We start from the raw sequence: 18,965 nt of genomic DNA, 5'->3' as shown, positions 1-18,965 counted from the left end.
TTCCTGTCCCAGGGAGGTTGTGAAGCTAAATGACTTGCAGGTGAAACAGTTTGGGAGACCTATGGGGAAGTCAGACATGCAAATAGTTGGCTTGAAACTGCTGTTAACAACTGAACTGCATCTAGCAATATTTCATCCCGTGGCTAGGAGCTGTTTAAGGTTGAGGATGGTGCTATCATCATTAAAGAGGTGATGTGATTTAAAAAAATGGCTTTTCCTTCTCTTATGGAGAGATCAGATTTTTAAAATTACTAAGCAAACCAGGCTTTTCTAATGATTTTGCTAAGTTTATGTCCTATTTCTGAAAGTTCTATTTCCCAGGAGTAATTTTCGTGTAACAGCACAAAACTACGATGTTTTGCTTTAGAAGTGGAAGGATACTTAAATTCAAACAGAACACAATTTTTGCACGCTTTTTAATGAAAACAAACATAACTTCAAGAAGGTGGATTTGTGATTCCACTATAGAACTAGAATTACATTACGACCTAATGCAAGAACATAACATACATAAGCATGTGAAGTGTTCCTTAACTAGACACAAACGGGTTTTGATATTTTTATGGCTGCGCTGGGATGACCTGGGGCGGCATGTGGAGACATTATGGAGACAAGCGAGACTCTAAATTTCCTATCCGTTGCTTACAGCGGAATACTGCACCAATTTAATCAAACCATTGAGATGTAAACGAGCTTACCTAATGAGTCATGCTCAAATTAGTCCCAACCTTTGCCTGCAGTAAACTCGCTTGAGCGGGTAACTGGCAACTCGAATCCAAGCAAGGGTTAAACTAGTTCACGTGTCTGCACTTCGCGACTGGACCAAGTTTCTGAAAGCCTCGGAGAAACAGGCTGGAAGTGCTGTTGTGGAGGCGACCGGTTCTTGCTGCTGCTCCTCACCTTTCCAGGGAGGTGCCGGTGTTTCTCCTTCGTTTAGCACGAAGGCGAACCTGGTTCCGCCATGCAGAGAGGGACCGAGCCCGGCTGGCAGGTGCCGCCGCGGGGTCAGGGGGTGCCGCCTCGCTGCCGGAGGCGCCGCGGGACGCCCGGGGCCGCTGCCGCCGCCGCGGGGCTCGGGCCGGGCCCTGAGGCGAGGAGCGCTGCCCCCTCCCCGGGCGGCCCCTCCGCCGCCCCGCAGTCGGAGTCCCCCGGCGGGCGCCGCTCCGACCCTCGCTCGGGGGGCGCCGCGCTCGAAGGGAACCGGGCGGCCCCGCCGCCCGCCCGGGTCGGGGCAAGTTCAGCGCTCGGGGCAGGCTGTCCTTCGGTCCGGCGCCCAGCCGGCCCCCCGAGCGGCCGGACGGGTCGGGGCCGGCATTTTCCCGCTCTCCCCCGCTTCTCTTCCCCAGGTTCCCCGTAGCCAGGAGGCTGTCGGGGAAAGGCGCTGCTCCTTTTACCCCGGGGAGGCTTCTCCCCCCCCCCCCCGGGGGGGCGCGGGGATCGGGGGCCGACTGAGCCGCCTTGCCCCCGCAGGAGCGGAGCGCGCCTCGGCCGGCGCAGCTCAGAGGCGGGCGAGCGGAGCGGTCCTGGCCGCACGCTGAGGAAAGGCTTTCCCCCCACCCCCCCGCACGCGAGACGGGGTCCCGCGGGGAGCAGCGGCGCCCCCACCCCCCCCCGCCAGCGGTGCCCCGTGCCCGCTGCCCGGCCGCTCCGAGCTCTCCCGCGCTCCCGAGCCCGCGCTCCCGTGCCCGCGCTGCGCGCGCTCTCCCCCGGGCGGCGCTGTGCCCGCGCCCTTGCGCGATGCAGTGTGGGAATGGCTGTGGCGCTGGGGTTGGCTGAAAGAGGCGGCCAGTCGAGGTTTAATGTCCGCCATGTTGGCCGTGGCGTATTGAGCGGAGCCGGAGCGGCGGAGGAGAGAAGCCAGCGCCCAGCCCAGCCGCGCCAGCCGGCGCCGCCGGGCCCCGTGTCGGAGTGCGCCCCGCCCTGCCGGGGGAGCCCCGGTCCCTCCATGAGAGCGCTCGGCGGGGTCCGGCTCTCAGCTCGGAGCGCTCTTGCTGTCGCCCCCCCCTCCCCAGCCGGAGCCGCCATCGCCGCCTAACATGAGCAAACTGTCGTTCCGGGCCCGGGCGCTGGACGCGTCCAAGCCGCTGCCCGTCTTCCGCTGCGAGGACCTGCCCGACTTGGCCGAATATGCCTCCATTAACCGGGCCGTGCCGCAGATGCCCACGGGCATGGAGAAGGAAGAGGAGTCGGTACGTGAGACCCCCCCCCCCCCCGGCCGGGTCCCTCCATCCCCCCCGCACCCGGGGCCCCCACCTTCGCCTCTGCGCAAGCACAAAATGGCCGCCATCTTCTCCCCGCTCTCCCCGCCCGCCGGGAGGGGGGGGACGACGACGGGGGACGGGGACCTGGGGAGGGAAGGCGCCGAGCCCGGCGGCCCCGTACCGCACCTTCCCCCAGCGCTTTCCTACGGCCCCCTCTCCCCCCGACCCGCGCCCCGCGGTAGCTGGCGGCCCTTTCGCCAGGCCCCGAAAGGCACAAAGGGGGTCACGTGATACCGCGGGCGGCCGCCATTTTGTCTCTTGGTTCTTGGGCCGGGCCTTGTGCGGCAGCGGTGAGGAGACGGGCCGCGGCGGCGCCGTCGTGCCCGCTCTGCCCCACCGGGTGGCGCTGCCGAGCCGGCCGCCGCCGCAGGGGGCGCTCGGCGGCGGGTGGCGCTCGGAAGTTGTGGCGGCTGGCGCGGGAGCGCGCGCCGGCCCGGGCCGCCCTCGTGGGGCGAGTGGGGAGCAACGGCCGGGCCGGCTGCGGGCTCGGGGGGTGGGGGGGACGACACCCGAGTTAGGGGTGCGGGGAGCTGAGCGGGGCCCGGTGCCGGCCGCCGGCGCGTTGTTGTCGTTGCCGGCGTCCCCGCGCACGTGTCGTGGTGGCGTGCCTCCTCCGGGCGGGCGGGCTGCCGCCAGGCTGCGCGGGCTTCGGCTGCGCGCCGCAAGCTGGCGGGAGCTCGGTTCTGCCGCGGAGCTGCTCCGGCGTGAACTTAGCTCGGCGTTAACTATAATTGTGATGTTCGCTACGTGGAAGTACAAAAGTCAGTACTGATATACTATTAGAAGTAAGAAAATCCGAATTTGGAGGCCAGAAGTCTACCAATTCCTCTCAGTTTGCTGTCTCCGTGGAGAATGAAACTTAAACCTTTTCGAACTTCAGGATCACTTAATCATTCGCTCAGCACGTTCCAAGATAGGTATAACGGTCAATGGCTGTTGTTGATGAAGACCCCTGCTGAAGTGGGCTATTTGTTACTTTCAGCGTTTGCAGATCTTTAGTTATTTCCTTCGTATAATCAGTTTTCCCCATTTGTGCGTTAAGCACAGCAAATAGGGGAGAACTGTAGAAATACGGTTATGCAAACAAGTTTTGGAATTTAGCGATAAGAACAAACATGACAATTTCATAGTCTTGAGTTTTGCTAGCTGTCAGGCTTCCATTGTCCTTCTACGGTGACAGGCTCTAAAGTTCCTGTTTGTATTTCCAGGTGTAGCAAATTTTGAGTTACTTCTCTAAAACTCAAAATACATATATATTCTTTAAATATAATCTTCTGTTTGTGGCACTGTTGCTCTAAGTTAACTGATTCTGTGAATTTTTATGAAATGTCTTCAGGCTGAATGATTTCTAGAGAGTGGTACTCTTTGCATGTTGTGGTCTCTCTTCAGTAACTGCTCTCTGAGGCTTTTCTAGTGTAACTGCCTACCATTTTAACATAATTCAATATTTCCAAGTCCTGTGCAAGTCATAAGTTGCTTTTAAACATCCACTAAAATGTGTATTATGAAGCATGGGGCTTTCTTGTTGGTGGGTGGTGGGTTTTTTTATGGTTTTGTTTTGGTGGTGCTTATATTTGTGAAGTGGAAGTGCTCAAAACTTTAGCATGGTATCCACTTAGTAGTAGTATTTAAGCAGCAGGTAGCTATGCTTAGATGCTCCTGTTTCTTTTTACACAGTAGATGTATTCTGAATTGATACTTGTAGATTCTGAATATGAGAGAGAGAGCACCCTTAATTTCTACTTGTACCAGAATTTTAAATTTTATGTTTGCTATGATGCTTGCATGCCGAGCTTATTTCTCAGTTAAAGTGAGCAAGTGTGCATGCATGCATGTATTTATGTAGAAATGCCAGTTTGCTATCTTTCTTCTTTTTTACTGTTTGCCTGGCAGTTACAAGTTTTCAGGCTAGAAAATTACATGGAGTAACTATATAACCTCCATAAACCCAGAGATACATGTCTTAGCTAAGTAAAAGTAGTCATGGGCAAGGGAAAATTTTTAAACGTTAATTATAAGACTTGTTTCTGTGGTTAAGGTGATGCTTTTGTTTACTAAATCTAGCTTTGAGGGTTAAACTTCAGAGCTGTAGGTGTGAGTAAACACTTCCCACAGTTAAAGTTTGCTCATGCCTTTGTTTTAAATATATGTGTACACACACAAACACACACCCCCTATAGAAATTTGTTTGCCATCAGTAAACACAGGTGTCGTCTTGAACACTTTTCAGATCTTCTTACATAAAATAGTTGATGTTAAACTCTTCCCCCTTCTTGTTTCTGCAAACTTGCTAAATTTCGTTCCTTCCCTCTTGTTGCCCCAAAAAACTTTCTCTTCAGTTGGTGTTGACAACAAAGGGCATGGTAGTTGACTAAAGTTACGGCATAGCTCGCAGGTTTAATGCCCTATGACATTCTGTTTCCCAAACTGCATGCCATGCAGGATTTAGGAAAGTTGGGAGTTGTGTGTGTTACATAGCAGTTGAAGATATGTTAGAGGATTTTTTTCTTAATACTTACGGATAATATCTAATATTTTCATTTCGCTACAAACAGATGGCAAAGCATCCATAAGAATCTAGGGGAGGGGGCGGCAGCTTCAACTAGTGTGAACAGGCATTTATAACTATTTTTATAAATAGCATTCTAACATTGCCTTGAGTTTTGCATAAATGTGATTTTAAATGAACACATATTTGGAATTAAGAGCTCTCCTCTTGACTAAATAACTTTCCCTAGGGAAAAATGCAATCAAAGACATATAATATTTAAACATCAAGTCACAAGATATTTAAATGACTGATTAGTGTTTTGGTGCACAAAAAGCAATCTATTTTGCTTCCCTTTCATCTTATCTTTCTCCCATCCTGTTCCTACAAAGAATAAATGTGGAAAATAGTACATCTTCATTATTACAACTGGAAACATCATTTCAGCAATGATGTTCTGTATGAGTCTTCTGAAGGAAAAACAACCTTGCTAAGCTGATCCAAGTTCTAAAATATGCAATTGATGAGAGAGAGAGTAACTCTTCAAAAAGAAGTGGCAACTAAAGGCCTTAAAGTGATGTTAATTCTGTTAACGAGTATACCTTTCTGCTTAGTAAGTTGTAAGTTCAGTTAGTGGTTTTGTTTGGAGGTAAAAGACTATAGTAAAAAGCTCTTTGGCACACAGACGGTGGTACTTGAAGTTATCAACTGATACTGTGTTCTGACAGTTGGTTTAGCTCCCAAGTTCCTAGAGTAAACACGTTGTGGCTGTTGCCAAGTCTGTTGCTAAATCTAAGAAACTAAAAACTATCAGGAGACATATGCATCTCTAAAAAAGAAAAAAGAAAGGCTTCAAAATGTAATGACACTTCTTAGGCAACACTAAACATGCCCTGTATTATCTCAAAATCCTGGTTTTGACCAAAACACATCCTTAGTGCTGTAATTTTGAGAACCAGACAACAGACCACTGTTAATAATATAGTAATGCAGATTTGGTTAACAAGTCCATTTTAATTCATAGCTGCCTGAATAAAGAAGTAGATGGATTGGATTTGTTTATCCTTTGTGAAGAATTTTTTTTTTGAAGGTGGTACTTTGTGTGGCCTGTTGGTTTTGTTTTTTGAAGGGGGTATTGCTTTTCTTTAACTGGAAATTCAGATTCTAGACTGAAAGGAGACAGCTGGAAAAGCAGAACAGAGGTAACTTTAGTTTTTTGAGATAAACAAAGTGCATTACTGAAAAATTAACAGACTGAAGCTTTTTGAACATGTTCAGTGACTTACTTTACAGAAAGAAAGCGTGCATAGCTTTACATGCATCCTAGATTTGATGGCCTCCAACAAAACCAAGGAAAACTGTCCTTGTTTTCCCTGTGTTTTTCTGAAAGGAAAGGAGATAGGACACACACCGCATCCCCAGCCTCTACTCCAACAAAACCAAGGAAAACTGTCCTTGTTTTCCCTGTGTTTTTCTGAAAGGAAAGGAGATAGGACACACACCGCATCCCCAGCCTCTATATTCTCTTAGATAAAAAATAGAAACTTGGGGGGGGGGGGGGGTGAGACTTTGTAGATAATTTTAAAAAAATTGTCCTTGTGGAAAATTATTGTGAATATAGTTATGTTTGGTTTTTTTTAAGAGTGTTAAAAAGAACAAAGCCATGTGTTTGAAGCGCCTCGTATCAAGGCATATTAAAGATGTCAGGAAGTGTGAACTTCTTGGCTGAAGCAGTGCCTCAGCAAAGATTAGCGTGTGAGCAGAGATGCTTTTAATTAAGTGCCCTAGTATACATCAGAGAAATGAATTATCTAAATAGGAAAATATGGCTATGTTGATGACATCCCAGAGTTAATAACAGTCCTTTGGGTATGGGAATTATCATGGGTTTGAGGGGTTCTGTTTTGTTTTGCTTTTTCTTGAGTGAGTTTGTTATCCTGATGTAAATGCTGATATTACTATGGTCATACTAAGGTTTTGGATGTAGCATTTCCCTTTTGTCCTGCGCATGTTCAATTTTGTATAGGTTAGATGCACATTTTCCATCAGGTAAACTTTTCTAAATCCTGGTGTCTCTGTCCTTGGTGTTGAGGCAGGGGAGAGTATCAAGTGGTGAGAAGTCCTGTTGCTTTATTGTATTACTCAGCTCCCTGTTCTGACAAAGATCATGGTCCAGTGGTTAACCTTTGCCCTCATCTTAACTCTGGAGTAGCAGCTTTCTTGTCCTGCTAGATTTCTGCAAGACTGATGCACTATGTGGAGTTCTGCTCTTAAGGTTCAGAGTTAAAAATAGAGCTTGCTTTCTAATTTTAGTTAGTGTTGCTAGTAGCAGATAGAAGAATTAAGCACCCAGAGTCTGAAATTGTAAGCTGTACAGCTGTTCATTCAATTCTGTTTTCCTTTGCATATGTGTTATGATGTAACAGGTTGCACAGAAGGTGGAATTAAGCCTGTATGTGCATTTGTCATCTGTAAATACTGTCATATTCTGTTACCTGGTGTTTGAGCAAACTGTTGAAATAGTTTAAAATGTGCTTTTGATCTCTTTAAATCCATAGTTGTAGTTATCTTCCCTGCCCTGGCTTTGGGGATATTTAAGAAAAGCTTATTTGGTAAAATTTCATTATTAGATGTAACTCTTCCCCCCCCCCCCCCCCCCCAGTATCAGCATGACCTGTCAGAATTTGCTAAATGCTATAGAAGACCTGATGAAGATAACCTAATGTTCATTCATATGCTTCGGAACACTTTAAACATATTCTCTAATGGGTTGTGTCTTAATTTAGCAAAGCACTACTTGGTTAATTTCACTTTTACAGAGTTTGGGTGGGCTCAAGGATCACATCCTCTCCATAAAACTGCCTGGAGCGCAGCTACCATAGATCTTTTCCAAGCAATACCTGCACAGAAAGTATGCCTTTCTCTTCCCAAATCCATGCTGGAGACATTGGGAAGCTACCATACCCAGATTCTTTTGCTGCTGAAACAGCTGTTTTTACCTTATTAAGGAAAAAAGCTGATAAGGAATGTACAAGAAGGGACCCATATATCACTGTCTAAGCTGTGATGAATTTAAAAATGTGAAGTGTATAGCTGAGGTGTGGCAAGTCAGTGTATGAATGGTCTTGAATTACATATGTAAATTTCACTAAAGGTCCTATAGTCTTTTTTTGTTCATTACGTTCTTGCCAGCTTAAACTGCATTCTGGGTGTGCTTCCATGAAAGTATGTATTTTGTGCTAATTAAACAACTGTGTATGTGATGTCTAAGTCCTCTCAAAATAACCACTACCTTGCTGATGCATGATTCACTGATACTAAGTGTTTTAGGATCTTGTAGGGGCAATCAGAATTACATGAATGTAAAATCATAACAGATACTGTAACTGAATAATCAGTTTCAAGTCTGGATTTTTTTTTTTTTTCCCCTGTGATGTAGAGTCAGGAAAGTCCCTATAAAGTTTTTAGCTTCCTGTCCTGGTTTCAGCTGGGATAGAGTTAATTTTCTTTCTAGTAGCTGGTATAGTGCTATGTTTTGGGTTCAGTATGAGAAGAATGTTGATAACACACTGATGTTTTTGGTTGTTGCTAAGTAGTGTTTATACTAACTCAAGGATTTTTCAGCTTCTGATGCCCAGCTAGCAAGAAGGCTGCAGGGGCACAAGAAGTTGGGAGGGGACACAGCTGCCCCAAACTGGCCAAAGGAATATTCCATACCATATGTCATCGTGCCCAGTATAGAAACCGAGGGGAGTTGGCTGGGGGAGACAGATTGCTGCTTGGGAACTAACTGGGCATTGGCGAGTGGTGAGCAATTGCATTGTACATCACTTGTTTCGTGTATTCAGTCCAATTTTTTTTTTCCCTTCCTTTCTGTTATATTAAACTGTTCTTATCTCAAGCCACGAGTTTTACTTTTTTTTTTCCCCCATTCTCTCCCCCATCTCACTGGATGAGGGGGAGTGAGCAAGCGGCTGTGTGGTGCTTATTTGCTGGCTGGGGTTAAACCACGACACTTATTAACAGAAGAGAATCTGCGTGTGTCCCCTCTGTGTCCCGTCCTGTTGTTGTGTCCGTGTCCTGCCTCTTCCCTACCGCCCCCCCAGCTCCCACTTGTAGAAGTCGAGTATAATCTTAAAACAGATGAACTGAACTCCTTTAGTGGTCTGTTCTTAGACCAGGAGAGCTGAAACATTAAAGGATCTTGAAGTAAATGGGGAGAATAGAGACAGGTTTTTTTCCATACTCTTTGATTCATGAGTCGTGCAAACTGGAATTGTTGCTTCCTGTTTGTGTTCTGTTCCTCTTTGTCCAGCTTTTCTGCTTGCTCATAGTAGGAGGCATTAATTTTATATGTCAGTCTAATCTTTTTTGTGTTTATTTTTAAACACACTTAACTCAAAGATTAGATTCCTAAGGGCATATGTGTTTGATAATTTGACAGGAGGGGAACAGAGAAGGGTTTGTTGCAATTTCGTCTAAACCAACAGTCTACAAACACCTCGGTTCAGAGCTGGGAGAGTTTTTTCTGTGAGCTCATACAGTGGCCTAAAGTTTACCTTTTAGTTTGGTATTGAGCTTAGTAACTTACTTTAGGCATACCTGTGTGAAAAAGATCCGAGATCCTTAGCCAAAGAATTTAGAGAGAAAAAAACATGACAGCTCACCACAAACAGCCAAATTTCATGTATAGGAAAACTCCCATACCATGTCAAAATATTCAGGTGATGAAAAGTGTGTGTTTTCTTTTCCCCCCCTCTCTCTGTGAGCCCCGCTGCCAACTGTTTAGTGATAGTGGCAGCTTACTGGATATTTCACCTTCAGTTGCACCAAAGCTTTCTCTTCCATTGTGTTTAATGTTGGAAGGTATTCTGTGTACCTGAACAGTCACGCAAGTTAGGAAGTCTGGCTGATGGTGAGAAGTAGCTTCTATAGTGAGCATTTTATGTACTGTCTCAGACTACCTAAAGAAAGTGGTTAATTCTGTGGTGTGAAACCCACCTGTACCAACAGTGTTTCCTTTTGAAGTCAGAGGGTTAGTGGTGGTGTAGACTTCTGTTACAGATTGGTGGAACTTGTTTGAGGCTGGAATGAGATTGCCCATCCCAATTTGAAATCAGAAGCAGCAAAACTTACCATGTTCATCTAGAAACAAGAAGTACAGATTGCACCTATGGGATTTGACAACTTCCCGGAAGTCAGCAGTTCTGTGTAAAAGTTTGGGAATCATGATAGATGGCCTGCTTTTACACCATAGAGAAGCTGGGCACTAACTTGGAAGTTGTGAGCAGGGGACTGCCATGAAAGTGGTTTGATAATGTTATGTTAGTTCTGTATATGGTGTCAGTTAAACACGTAATAATGGTGAAGGTATACGTGTCATGTTCTAAAGTAATGTTGAAAATATTTAAGGTTTCAGAAAATAGCAGGAAGAGTTGGGTGATTATCAGTGCCATATGCAGGTCAGAGGCTTCTCCAGGAGGTCCAAATTCTGTTTTGAAATGAATGGAGGTCATGAATTAGCAAACTCGCTTTGGAAGAATTTCAAGTCAGGACATTTGTGTTCTGGGTGGAGGATGTTAATTTTCCAATTCGTTTATTGTCTATACAAGTTATATATGGAAATAAAAGCAATTTAATTCCTCCTAAATAGTTGTTCCAGAAAAGCTAAGTGTGAAACAGTCTTAAGGAATTAGTTTGATGTATGCATACTCAAGTTATTTTTAACCTTTTCTTGATTTCCCAGTAATTGTGCAAGGAGAAGGCATGTAAAAGCAGTGGCTTTATGCATAGCAGAGTTAACTACAGTGAGACCAAATGTTCATATTCAGACTTAAGATGAAAAAGGTTAGACTTACTTAGTACTCTCTTAATTACAATGAGGGTGGTTAACCATTGGAAGAGATTAAAAATATCTCTCAAATTATTTTCATTAAGACTGGGGGAAAAAACCCACAAAGATAACTTCATTAGCAATATACTTAATAGCACAAGAAGGAATGCAACTGGCAGAGTTTTGGAGTTAAAGGAGAGGAGCTCATGGCAGGGTAAACTCTAAGTCGTTTTAAGGCCAGGCTTGTATGGAAAGACTTTACCTCCTGGAAGTTTTCACAGCCTGTCTTAAGGTGGAGCCCCATAAGGTTGTCTTCCTGACTGTTTTTCAGATTTGATCTATCCTATAATGGATTTCAGCAAAAGATCAGGTATTAACTGTATACAGTAAAATATTAATAACATTAGTTACGGGAAGGGGCAATAGTTCAGTAACCTTAATGTTTGAGGATCAGGGTGATGGGGCTTTATTTTTCTTTTCATTTTAATAGCTAACATGCTGTATTCCAGTAAAACTTAGGTTGTTCACAGGAACCTGCCTAATATTAATTTGTTTCAGGTAGAAAAAAAGTGCAATGTGGCAAGCCCTTAAATCTGCTATTGTTTTCTTTGAGTAGACCACTTTGCTCGTCGCTGTCTCAATAGTTGTGCCATAATTATATGATCATATTCCTCAAAAATGTATATGCAATTATTTCAGTATCAATTTGTGGAGTATTCAATGTGAGTTTTGAATACCTGTAAGTTAATACATTACTTTTTTGAGTCTTTGTTTTAAAGGAATGTGTGTGTGAGTCTGCTCTGTTAGAACAGAATACTGTAATTTGCTGGCCATAGGTATATGTAGTAAGTTGTTCTTTTTCCACTTCATTTCCACTTTCTACTTGCAAGAGGAAAAACTAGCTTTAATATCAAGGAATGCATCAAATGACTAATGCATCAGAATAAAAATGCTGGCTGCTGCATTTGTATATATCCTGTTCCTGTTTAATGAGCCTTTACATACGCTCTGCTCTTCCTTCTACTGGTGTATGTGTATTTCTGTGTATTCAGATGTATGTATATTTGATGACGAACCCTGTTCTGGGAGGATCTTTATGGTTAAAAAATAGATGAAGGTGAATTGCATGAATTGAGGATGGAATAAAAGTTTGAAAACTTCTGGGTCTGTCAGTCTTTTCAAGCATAGGTAGCTTGAGTGAGAGAGGAAACTATCCTCTTAAACCCTAAGTACCACTCTTAAAGATGTGTTTCCTTTATATTTAATCAGAAGTTAAGAAATTAATGGGTTTTTAATTGGAAGCTTTCAAGAGGGTGTTGTTGGAAAGGATTGCTTTCTAACATCCATTTACATTCATACCTCTATACCAGTTTCATGACTTCAAGGTTGTTCCTTCCTAGTTGTAAATAGCAATTAATTAGAGATCTTGTAGCCTGCCTGGAAGACTTACCAAGCTTACATTTGAGGAGAGAGATTTGTAGCAAAGGCTGCCCTATATATACATTTCATGCTACTGTCCCTTTTCTGTTATAATTTGAAGGGCTGTAGCAGAACAGACAGAATAGACTATTTCAGTTGGAAGGGACCTACAATGATCATACAGTCCAACTGCCTGACCAATTCAGGGCTGACCAAGTTAAAGCATGTTATTAAGGGCATTGTCCAAATGCATCTTAAACACTGACAGGGTTTAAGTTACGGGCATCGACCACCTCTCTAGGAAGCCTGTTGCAGGGTTTGACCACCCTCTCAGTAAAGAAATGCGAGTCTTCAGATTCTTCACTGATCAGATGTCCCAAGTCAAAGCACGGCTGCTAGGAAGATGTTAGCATGGAAAGTCGAATTCTGCATAGGCTTCTGTTTCCAGATTTTCCTTTTGAAAACTCGAGGATTTTGTGCAAGGCTGTGTTGTTATGAAAGTGTAATGATTGTGGGTTAAAGATGCAGAACGTGTTTTGGAAAGGGGAGAAGGGTGCAAGTTGCTTTGCCAAACTCTGTTGATCTGTAATGAGTCTCACCCAAACTGCCTTTCTCGGGATAGGTATGGAAACACTTGATGTAACTTGATTTGTTTACTCTTCTGTCTGTGCCATTATCTTTCCCCATGTTAGTCTGTCTACATAGTATGTGACATCTCTTCTTCCAGGCATTGCCCAAGATGTAGGTATTTGAAATGTCCTGTTCTCTTGTGTTTTTAAATTCTCTAATTCTGTTCTCCTTAAGTTTCTTTAAACACTGGTGATAAAATTGTATTCCTGGTTTCCCCTGTGCCTTTATGTTTTTGCTTAAGAAATGCAGCTTTTAACTCCGCGGTAAATCTCCACCTCCCACTCCCAATCCTGTATTAGTATTTCAGCAGGACGTGTCCTGTATGCTTTTTGATATTTTATTTTTCTCACTACTTAAAGTACAAGAAAAAGAATTCTGGAAAGGGTGGCAGAAAATAGGAACTGACTTCAGGAAGAAGATTATACAGCATTGTGATCTGATTTATAGTATTTTCAATTCAGTAACCTAGGTGTATCTCAGAAAAGAGCTGAGTTTAAAACAACAGGGTGGTGTGGTGTTTTATTGGAAAATTTAGGAGTAAGGCTACAGGTAAGAGCCAACTTGAGTTTGAGCCCTGCAGAATTTTTGTATTTTGTATAGTTACTGGAATCCTTTAGGTGGGCTACTTCTATAAAACTGTTGGATCCTTCAGATGTTTATGGATAAATTCATGCAATCTCTTTTGTTTCTCAGAATTTTTTTTTTTTTATTATCGTATTCTTTGCCAAAGATGATGATCTTGTTTGCCCTTCTCTTGCTATTTATCTTCTGTTTTGTTAGAAGAAAGTTACAATTAGTGTTAGTGCACTACTAGTTCTGCGTTCTGATTAAGGTGCTGTGGTCTTAAAAGTAGGCCAGGTACTATATGAGATTGTTCAAATGTTAGGAATAAAGGTAGTTTAATATTCACAGTCCATCTTGGACAGCTAATGTATTTCATTGAGTTAGAACTTCAACAACCTTCAAGTCAATAGGCAAGATTTATTTTCTTGCAGTTTGTATGAGGGGAAAGAACTTGAGCTACCAAAACTGAAGCAAGCCAGCTTCCCTTTTTTTGTCAGTAATGTAAGGGGTTTGTTCAGTGTGAAAAAAGTATGTATAGGAAATTAGTGAAACATGCATTTTTACAAAGTGCCTCTGTCTGGAAAAAAAAAAAAAAAAAAAAAAATCTGTACCAGAGCTGTAGGATAAGAGTGACTAACAGAACTTTCTGTTGCATGTTCATGCTCTCAGCCTTCCTCTGAAGGGGGGGTATTTCCTCTGGGGTGTCTAAGATACTTAAAAATTTGTTTAATGGTAGCTAAATATTGAAAACAAAGTTGGTATATCCTGGACTGGAACAGCAAGCGTTAAGAGTTTTTTGATGATCTTCAGGGCTTTATTGGAGGAAGTTGTTGCAGTTAATGCATTAACCTTTAAGTCTGGCCTGGTTTTCCATAGCATCTGTATTTTTACTGTAGAAAGACCTTGAGCTGGTAGATGGTAGTTGTTAAAAGTTGCCTTTGGGAGCTTTAGCTGGCTTTTAGGTAGTTGGAGTGTGGGCTACAGAATGTCCTAGAAATAAAGACAAAACTTTAGCATTGATAATATCTGGAGAAACTGGTAAGGGAAGAGAAGCTCTGAAGTGCTCCTAGTAAGTTTGTGTTACTGAGGAAAGTGTACTGCAAGCTGTATACTACTATAATTTTGTGTTAATATCATGGGTATGTTGCATGACTAGTCCAGTCAGAAGCTAACAGTTTCATCGCTGTATGGCAGGATAGTATGAACTTCCAAAGCCATCTGGAATCTATAGGGAAAGCATTAATGGATATTCCTGTTGGTAAATGAGAGCCTATCAAAAAATCAAGCCTGTAAAACCAAGCCCTCAATTTGTTTATTACTGATTCATTTCAACAGGTAAAGAAGGTCCCCTGCATGATTTAGTAACCTATTTTTAAATGTTGTATCCAGTGGTTGACTTAACACTGTAATTTGAAAAATTAAAGAAGTGAGGTATCTGAGATCTTACTTCGGCTTGTATTACATTGTAATTTCCCTGGTGTAATTTTCTGGAAAAAAAATAATTTGAATGTTTTCCAGTGTTAGTCTTCTCATGAAGATCATTGTCCTGTCTTTCAGCAATGTAAGTTTGACCTCTTACTTGATCTGTGCTTAAGAGAACTCTGGATAAGAAGCACTTTTTAGTTAATAGAGAAGGGGAAGATTTAGCAAGAAATTTGCTGTAGAGAGTCTCTTACACCAGAGTGTTTTGCACTGTGGTCAGGAGTGTATGTGCAGTTCATTTCTGTGTTTATACTGGATGTTTGTCTTGGTTTTGTGGTTCATTCCCACCCTTAACATGGAGAGTGAGTGTGCATGTATGTTAGGCTGCGGTGTAATTTCTCTTCAGATGGTCATAGAGCTAAATGCTAGCTAAGGAGTGTACTCTCTGGAAAGTTGTTTCAATACTTTGCTCTTTCATGCTTGTTAAATATGAATTATGCATTCACATTACCTGAGAATGTTAGACAGTATTTATTGCTGAGGATTTGAAGGGAAGTCAGACCACCTCTTTAGCAGATGGCACTGTCTGCACAGGTGGAATTGGAATTTGAGGTCCTAAGCCAGCTTTGACAGCAGTATCATTTCCAGGGATGGAGAGGACATAATCTTACTTTGGCTTACAGTTACTGAACTGACTCTACTTGGTCAAATCTTTGTCGTAATACTGGATAGATGGAGGAAGTAGGGATACATTGTCTTGTGGATAGCTAACAGTGCTTCATAGGGTAGTTCCCTTTAACTTAGGAATTGTGAAAGGAGTAGGGAAAGGAATAAAATCTACTTAAGGGAAAAGCCATACAGTACCATGTATTTGAGAACTTTAAGTAGTTAGTTACCAGTACAAGTGTGCTGTCAGAAATACCCAAAGATGCAAACCAAAAAGATTTGAAAAATGTTTTCGGTGTCTTCAAGCTATTATTACAAAAAGCTGTGAAGTATTAGTCTTGAAGACTTTTCTTGCCATATTTTAGTGATGTCGTGTTGATAAACCTAAGGGAAACAGCCTACCCCCCCAACATGGGGGCTTAAGTGTGGTCCTAAGTACCATAGAGACTTCTTTGTGATAGCAAACTGTGGCAAGTACTTTGTCATCTCTGTTAGAATTTCTGGTTAACAACACATTTTATTTATTCCTAGTTTCTCTCACCTTGCATTATAATGTTGATTTTGCTTTCTGTTGATCAGTTACTGTTTGGCCCTTTGTTTTCAGCATGGGGAACAAATGCAGGAGTTGTACAGAATGATTGAACTATTTAATGTGGTAAGCATTATGAAACTGAGACTGTAATTGGTAATTTAAAAGCGTAACATGTTAGGCAGCTATGAATTTTGTTCTCCAAGAACGTATGCAGTATCAAGTTGATGTTTTTCAAGGTATCATGTGCTAAATAATCTTTTATAAATACACTTGTTAATGGCAATATAGCTAAAATAGTCATTGCACAGAAGGGATATGATGAATTCATGCAAAGCACAAAATCTCACTTGCAACCTCTGGTAGTTTACATGGCACTAGGTTGTGAGAGGGAGAGGTAGGATGTCTAGTGTAATAGGATATTTTCTGAAGTCCTGTAAATGGGTTTCTCTGCTGATATGTGGGCTATATTCTTGGACTCAGTATTTGGGAAGGGCACAAAGCAGTCTCTAAAATGTCTATTACACTTCAATATATTAAGTTTTATATTATAGAGGCACATTAAATCATGAATATTGTATTGGGTTTGTGTGGCAAGGTTTTGGTAGCGGGGGGGTTACAGGGATGGCTTCTGTAAGAAGCTGCTCGAAGCTTCCCCTATGTCCGACAGAGTCAATGCCAGCCGGCTCCAAGACAGACCCGCTGCCAGCCAAGGCCAAGCCCATCAGCGATGGGGGTAGCACCTCTGTGATAACATATTTAAGAAGGAAAAAAGAGTTCTGGCAGCACAGAAACTGCAGCTGGAGAGAGGAATGAGAACACATAAGAGAAACAGCCCTGCAGACCCCATGGTCAGTGAGGAAGGAGGGGGAGGAGATGCTCCAGGTGCCAGAGCAGAGATTCCCCTGCAGCCTGTGGTGAAGACCATGGTGAGGCAGGCTGTCCCCCTGCAGCCCGTGGAGGTCCACGGTGCAGCAGATATCCACCTGCAGCCTGTGGAGGACCCCACGCCAGAGCAGGTGGATGCCCGAAGGAGGCTGTGACCCTGTGGGAAGCCCATGCTGGAGCAGGCTCCTGGCAGGACCTGTGGACCCATGGAGAGAGGAGCCCACGCTGGAGCAGGTTTTCTGGCAGGACTTGTGACCCTGTGGAGGACCCATGCCGGAGCAGTGTGCTCCTGAAGGACTGCACCCTGTCAAAGGGACCCATGCTGGAGCAGTTCATGAAGAACTGCAGCCTGTGGGAAGATACCACATTGGAGAAGTTCGTGGAGGACTGTCTCCTGTGGGAGGGACCCCACGGTGGAGCAGGGGAAGAGTGTGAGGAGTCCTGTCCCAGAGGAGGAAGGAGCGGGCGGCACAGACAAGGTGTGATGAACTGACTGTAACCCCCATTCCTCGCCCCCCTGTGCTGCTGTGGGGGAGGAGGTAGAGAATTTGGGAGTGAAACTGTGCCTGGGAAGAAGGGAGGGGTGGGGGGAAGGTGTTTTAAGATTTGGGTTTATTTCTCATTACCCTGCTCTGGTTGATTGGCAATAAATTATGTTAATTCTCCCTAAGTTGAGTCTGTTTTGCCTGTGATGGTAATTGGTTGAGTGCTCTCTCCCTGACCTTATCTCGATCCATGAGCCCTTTGTTGTATTTTCTCTCCCCTGCCCAGGTGAGGTTTTGTGTTGGGTTTTTTTTGTTGGGTTTTTTTGTTCTTAATAAATGAAGGTTGTAAACTGACTTGAATGCTGGGTAAGTGAAAGGTATTAAAATACCACTTGGGGGAGGCAGGGGTAAAACACAAAAACTTGGCTGGGCTAAAATTGACAGTGTGGCCTGAAAAAATTGACGCTGTCTCCTTGTAAATCACATTCAGTAGTCCTATTTTGTTCCATTCAGACACTTAACTCCCACTGTGGGCACGAGAGAGTAACAACAGTTATAATGCATTGAACTTAAGAGCAGTAAGGAAATGCTTGTCCTTACAGTAAACCTTTCCCATTCACCTCTGTTCTTCCTTCTTTCCTCCCCTCCTCTCTATGGCTTTACTGTCTTTTACCAGTCTTAGTTGTTTAATGTTCGTACCAGCCTTAAAAACAAGTTTGGTCATAATTGCATGTAAAAGGTCATGAATTTGAAATGCTAGTCTGTGGTTTTTTTAAAGGCAATCTAAAGAAACATGGAGATCACAAGATATCAACAATAGCTGACCTATAAAGAATAATGATTTGGCACCTGACTCATAGTACATGTAGCACTTTGTCATTCAAAACACATTCTTACTGATCAGGAAACTTTTAAGTTTTTATTTAGTCTGAGCCTTTCAGCCTAATACAGATCTCTGCTCTAGGTAGCATCTTTGTACATTCAAATGTAGCAATGTTCATTCTAAGCTAAGAAAAGTGTCTAAATCTGTAGGTTTGCAAACTGAAGACTGACGTCTGCAGCAGGAAATACACAGATAAGCTCATCACAGTGGTGTAATCTTTGGAAAATCTATTTTAAGTTATTCAGTATTGCATCTGTCACTATTGAAGAAGCACTTTTCCACCTTTGCAGCATCAGACCTGAAATTCTGATCTGTTGTGTGTTGTGAATACAGAGGCTAAGACAGTTCAGTTGAAAAGTATTGGTAGGTTTTACTTGTGTTTGCATGAACAGATTTTGACAAAACTTAGTTCTGTAGTAATTGCTAAGTAGATTTCTTCGCTAGATGCCTTGTGCAGTATAACTCTTGAGTTATGTCTATTCTAGCATTTGTACTTTTAGGGGGCATTACTTTAATTTTCTAAAATGTCTTAGCAGCTCTCTTGATACCTTGCTGTCTTCATATATGAAAAAGCCTCTTCTCTTCCTAAGAGTTACAAACTGCAATGCTTTTTTTTTTTTTTTTTTTTTATAACAAAAGTTGTAATTTGGAGGAACATGAGATGGGAACTTTGATAGCAAGGTTAGGTGCACTCTTTGCCAGCCTGTGCATATTTGTGCAGCTCATGTTTCTGATCATTACTATATGACATCTTATTTCCATTTTGTGTTATATAGAGGAATAAAGTACTAAAAATGCAGGTATTGTGGAGTCTACAAAAGTGTGCTTGTTTAACAGACTAGCTTTTTGTCACTACTATGATTCACCATGTGCTTTTTCTACAGACTTTTTCTTCTA

At 43.1% G+C, this 18,965-nt stretch overlaps 1 protein-coding gene across 7 annotated transcripts in view; it reads left to right on the top strand.

Moving 5' to 3' along the window:
• EPC1 (enhancer of polycomb homolog 1) overlaps window positions 1-18,965 on the top strand; it is a 71,025-nt gene that overhangs the window by 15,255 nt on the left and 36,805 nt on the right. For 2 of the 7 annotated variants that reach the window (XM_052805863.1, XM_052805872.1), the window contains exon 1: window positions 1,706-2,189. The exons of 1 other annotated variant lie outside the window; for it this stretch is intronic. In XM_052805863.1, the coding sequence (XP_052661823.1) occupies window positions 2,037-2,189 (153 nt within the window). In that variant the 5' untranslated portion in view covers window positions 1,706-2,036. Of the gene's footprint in view, window positions 1-1,700; window positions 2,190-18,965 lie in introns of those variants that run through there. 4 more of the 7 variants (XR_008237924.1, XR_008237925.1, XM_052805853.1 and 1 more) reach the window with 4 other exon arrangements.

Source organism: Harpia harpyja, chromosome 1 (genome assembly GCF_026419915.1).
Source record: "Harpia harpyja isolate bHarHar1 chromosome 1, bHarHar1 primary haplotype, whole genome shotgun sequence".
Lineage (NCBI taxonomy): Eukaryota > Metazoa > Chordata > Aves > Accipitriformes > Accipitridae > Harpia > Harpia harpyja.
Note: the sequence above shows the minus strand (reverse complement) of the source record. Positions and strands in the feature narration are given on the sequence as shown.